The 4624-nt window shown below is 60.9% G+C and overlaps 1 protein-coding gene across 1 annotated transcript; it reads right to left on the bottom strand.

Moving 5' to 3' along the window:
* Positions 1 to 1624: 1624 nt before the first annotated feature.
* Positions 1625 to 4411, bottom strand: FOS (Fos proto-oncogene, AP-1 transcription factor subunit). Its single transcript, XM_082485142.1, has 4 exons — positions 4121 to 4411; positions 3428 to 3673; positions 3177 to 3284; positions 1625 to 3053 (listed from the first exon to the last, which is right to left on the bottom strand). Exons 1-4 carry the CDS (start codon positions 4259 to 4261, stop codon positions 2445 to 2447), a joined length of 1104 nt encoding a protein of 367 aa, XP_082341268.1. The 5' UTR covers positions 4262 to 4411; the 3' UTR covers positions 1625 to 2444.
* Positions 4412 to 4624: the final 213 nt, after the last annotated feature.

The raw sequence follows: 4624 nt of genomic DNA, 5'->3' as shown, positions 1-4624 counted from the left end.
GCTTTGACCTGTCCAGTCATCATCAGAGGTAATGGGGCCAGAATCACTCCAACCTGCTTTGAGGGGACTGTATGGTATTTTGGGACTCTAGAGACCCCTGCTGCTTTCTGCCTCTGCTGAGCGTCTGGTAATTTCAACAGCGTGTGTAGGCTCTCATAAGACCTCTGAATTCTCCAGCTCTGAACCTGATGGTCTTTCAACAGAAGGCACGTTGTGATTCCTGATTTACTGACTTCACGGGGTTACTTGTCACGTAAGTCTCACTCTTGCAGCTACACCTACACAACTGCTTCAGGGGTCAGTGTTACTATGCATTTGCTGCGCCTGGGTGTTGCCCTTGTAAACTCGAGTGGCGATGTGAAAGTAGCTGCTTCTCAGTGGGTGGCATCTCAGTAGCAAGTGGGGTCATTCTTTGTCAGTTGTCAGCACTGCCTGCAGCTTGATGTTGAAAGACGGGAAGCTGCACGCGTAATATTTGCTTTTGCAGAGGGCAGGCCTTGTTGAGCAAGCCGTGAAGCTGCAATACACGCTACTGCGATGAGATACATCCTGTGCGTGTTCTGATTAGGGAAGGGGTGAAGAAAGCAGAGCCTGCTGCAGCAACCAGGAAAAACGGAGTTACACAAACCCAGCCCCAAACACCAGAGAAACCTCCAGCCTGCAGAGATTGCCTGAGAGCACAGTGTCAAGGTGGCCTTCAGCCAGGCACAGGTGCCAGCACAGGTGGTGTCTTTGCCAACACCTTGAGAAAGGAGTTCTCAAGAGCTGGAGTGACAGGGGTGGAGGCCATCAGGGAGGCCTTGTTGCTCTCCTCATGTTGAGCATTAGGGAGGGAGCAGAGTCATGCTCTGCACACAGGGGTGACCTGCCCCAGCTACTGTCCTGCCACAGGGGCACATGTTTCACAGCACATGCAGCAGGAATAACAGAGGGTAGCAGCCTCTCTGAACTAACTCAGGCAGGAGAGGCCATGCTCCACAGACCCTGCTGCTTGCCATAACTCATATTCAAGGACTGGGCTAGCTTTAATGGAAAATGAGAGGCAAGGGAAGGGTTCTGCCTTGTACCACTCAGCCCAAAGCAAGAAGACAGCACGTAAGCATTTCTCCTCCCCTCCTGGCCAGAAGACAGTACTCCATAGCTGCTCCTAGAGGTGCCAGACCAAGTCCAGGGGGAACCAGGGCACATGTTCACTCCTCTCCAGGCAGGAGGAAGTTGGGCTATTAGGCACATGCATGTAATGGCCTTCTTTATTCAGAGACATGAACTCAGCTGCCCTTTTTACCTCCTTTCCAGTGAGGCCTCCACAGCTTGTCCCTGAAAGGCCACAGCAGGTGACACGCAGAGGCACAGGAGGGGACCAGATTCAGACAGGTGGGATGGGGAAGGCCATAGGGATTGACCCCACTGCCCACCGGGATGGGTGGGGAGGGTGTAGCCACAGCCAGCCCCAACTTACACCAGTGCAAGGACAGGTCTGGCCTTACTGGTATTCCACCCCCATGCCTCAGGTGGCTAGCACAAGTCTGCAGTTTATAAAGCCCAGCCTAAATTAGAGGCTGAGGAATCCCTTTAGGGTCACAGGGAAGCGATGGAAAAGGTAATGCAAGGAGAGCTCCAGCAGTCAACTTAAATGCTTTTATTGACAATGTCTCTGAACAATAATAAGCAAACAATGCTTAAGTTTCATCCAAATTCACTTTCCACATGTCAAAAAAGACCTCAAGGTAGAAAAAAATAAAATAAAAATATAAATATCTGAGAATCCATCTTAATAAATAAATTAAAAACACAATAAAAACGTTTTCATGGAAAACTTATGTCAGAACATTCAGACCACCTCAACAATGCATGATCAGTAAAGTTACAATGAACATCAATGTAGAACTACAGTACATGGATATAGCTATTTATCTACCTACTAGAAAATAAAAGAGTCTCTTTCCCCCCACGTAAGATGGGTCATTGCAAAGTCATCAGAACACGATATTGCCAGGAACACAGTAGTTATTGTTAATCAGCTGCACTAGATACGAGTTGGAGATACCCAGCACCAGGTTAAATTCCAATCATTTAAAACCAAGAGATTAATTAGTTAATGCTAGTGATACTAAGGAGGGGAAGGAAGTCACCTACCCAGCCATGTGGGACATGCTACAGACTACCAGCTCTCATGGATGGGCCATTGGGGACGAGACAAACTCCATGCGATTTGCTACATCTCTGGAAGAGGTACGAGGCCTCGGCGCAGGGCACTCTGCCAGGCCCCGGGGCACCCAGCCAGACAGGGGGAGGGGGGTTTGGCGGTGGCAGGGCCTTCCCCGGGCCCAGGGAGCCCCATGGGGCGCAGCGGCAAGTCCGTGGGGGGGGGGAGGGGGGGGGGGGGAAGGGGGGGTGCAAGGGCAGGGGAGGGGGCCCGGCAGGTCAGTCAATGCTGGAACCCCTCACAAGGCCAGGAGGGTTGGGGAGCTGAGGGAGTCAGATGAGGGCTCGTTGCTGCTGCTGCCCTTCCGGTGCGCAGCAGCGCAGCTGGGGAAGGCGTCCGCCTCAGGGTAGGTGAAGACAAAAGTGGAGGTGTAGGTGCTGGGGCACGGGGTGCAGGTCACCACAGGGGTGCAAAGGGGCTCCAGCTCAACGCTGGTCCCGGCACCCAGCGACTCCCAGTCCGACGCATAGAAGGAGGAGGCCCCAGGCAGGTCCATGTCAGGCACGGAGCGGGAAGCCTCTCGCGGCCCCGTGGAGAAGAGCAGCTCGTCAAAGGGCTCAGCCTTGAGCTCCAGCCCACCACCACCGGTCTCCTTGGGTGGCAAGGCCGGTGGCGCCTCAGCCATCAGTGGCAGGGCGAAGGCAGCCTCCTCGGTCACAGGGGGGCTGGGGGTGCCCAGGTCCAGTGCAGTGGCAGCCGCCAGCTCCTCAGAGAAGCGCAGCTCCTCAGGCATTTTGCAGGCAGGCCGGTGGGCTGCCAGGATGAACTCCAGCTTCTCCTTCTCCTTCAGCAGGTTAGCGATCTCTGCCTGCAGCGCAGACTTTTCCTCCTCCAGCTGGTCAGTCTCCTGCAGAGAGCACGGGGCTGTCAGCCAGAGCCGGCATCACCCCCAGCTGGAGTCCGTCCCCCCCCCGCCACTCTCCCTCCTCCCGGGTCGTGTCCGTCCCCCGCCTTCCCAGGCAGCACTTACCGCTTGCAGCGTGTCAGTGAGCTCCCGCCGCCGGTTGCGGCACTTGGCCGCTGCCATCTTGTTCCTTTCCCGGCGGATCCTTCTCTTCTCCTCCTCCTCTGGGGACAGCTGCGGGCAGGGAGAGGCCGTTCAGTCCCACCGCCAGCCCGGTGGCCCCCAGGCCGGAGCAGCCCGCCGGCCGTTCCCCCTCCACTCCCTTCCACATACACGCCCCTCCCCCCCCCCCCCCAATAACCCCGGTCGCCACTCACCTGCTCGACTTTGCCCCTGCGGCCGATGCTCTGCCCGCGGCCGCCCGGCGCCTTCAGCACTGCGGGGCGGGAGTAGGCGGCGGGGGCGGGCGCCGACACGCCGTAGGGGTGCCCGCGGCTCTGGGAAGGGGCCACCGAGGAGATGAGGGTGGGCTGCACCAGCCACTGCAGGTCGGGGCTGGTGGAGATGGCCGTCACCGTCGGCACGAAGCTGGCGCTGGAGACTGCCAGGTCGGTGCAGAAGTCCTGCGGGACAGAGATGGGGGGGGCTGCCGTCAGCGGGGCGCCCGGACCGCTCCCCGCCGCCCCCGGGGCCGCGCCGGCCGCGGCGCCGCGCTGCCAGCGCCGGCTCCACACGAGAGCGGCCTGTTATAAATATCTCTGACGTCCGCGCTGACGCAGACGCTGCTCCGGAGTCTCCTCAATGAACTCGCGTTTTATCAATGAAGCCGCTTTACACACCCGCCGCAGAGCGCGGCCCGGGCAACGGCTCCCCCCGCCCGCTCCACCGCGGCACCAGAGCCGCTCCCCACGCCCGGTCCCCGACCCGGGGGCAACTCCCCGCAGCCCGCCCTCATCCACGGGCACCGCCGCCCCGCTCCCGTCCTGGGGTCCGGTCCGGCGCCGTCCCATCCCCTCCCGTGTGCCCCCTGTTCCGCGGCGATGGCGCAGCCGGCGTGCCCGGCACCTCACCTGCGGGTTGACGGGCGAGCCCATGCTGGAGAAGGAGTCCGCCGGGGAGGGGTAGTAGGTGAGGCTGTCCCCGGCCGGGGAAGCGCTGCTGCAGCGGGAGGAGGGCGCCTCGTACTCTCCGGCGAAGCCCTGGTACATCATGTCGGCTCGGTGGGCGCAAAGCCGGCGATACGGTGCGGGGCGATACGGTGGTAGACGGAGCGCCCTTGGGGAGGAGGGGGGCCGGCTGCGTGCGTCCCTCTGTCCGGTCCGCGCCGCGCGTCTCTCCGCTCCGCCGCCGGGGCTGCCTCTGCTGCTGGAGTACCGCGCGGCGCCTCTCTTTTATACCCTCCCGCCGACGTCACGGGGAACGCGGCACCCGCGCCCGCGGGGGGAGCCGCTCGCTCCGCGCCCGCCCCACGCCGCCCCCGGGGCCGCCCAGCGCGCCGCCCGCCGCCGCTTCCCGCGGGAGGGAGACGCCAGAAAGGGCGAGAGGCGGCCGCCGGGACGAGGGGAGCCCCACGG

The sequence above is a fragment of the Vanellus vanellus genome, assembly GCF_965231255.1.
Source record: "Vanellus vanellus genome assembly, chromosome: 6".
NCBI lineage: Eukaryota > Metazoa > Chordata > Aves > Charadriiformes > Charadriidae > Vanellus > Vanellus vanellus.
The sequence above is the reverse complement of the archived record's forward strand: the minus strand, read 5'-3'. Positions and strand labels throughout refer to the sequence as shown.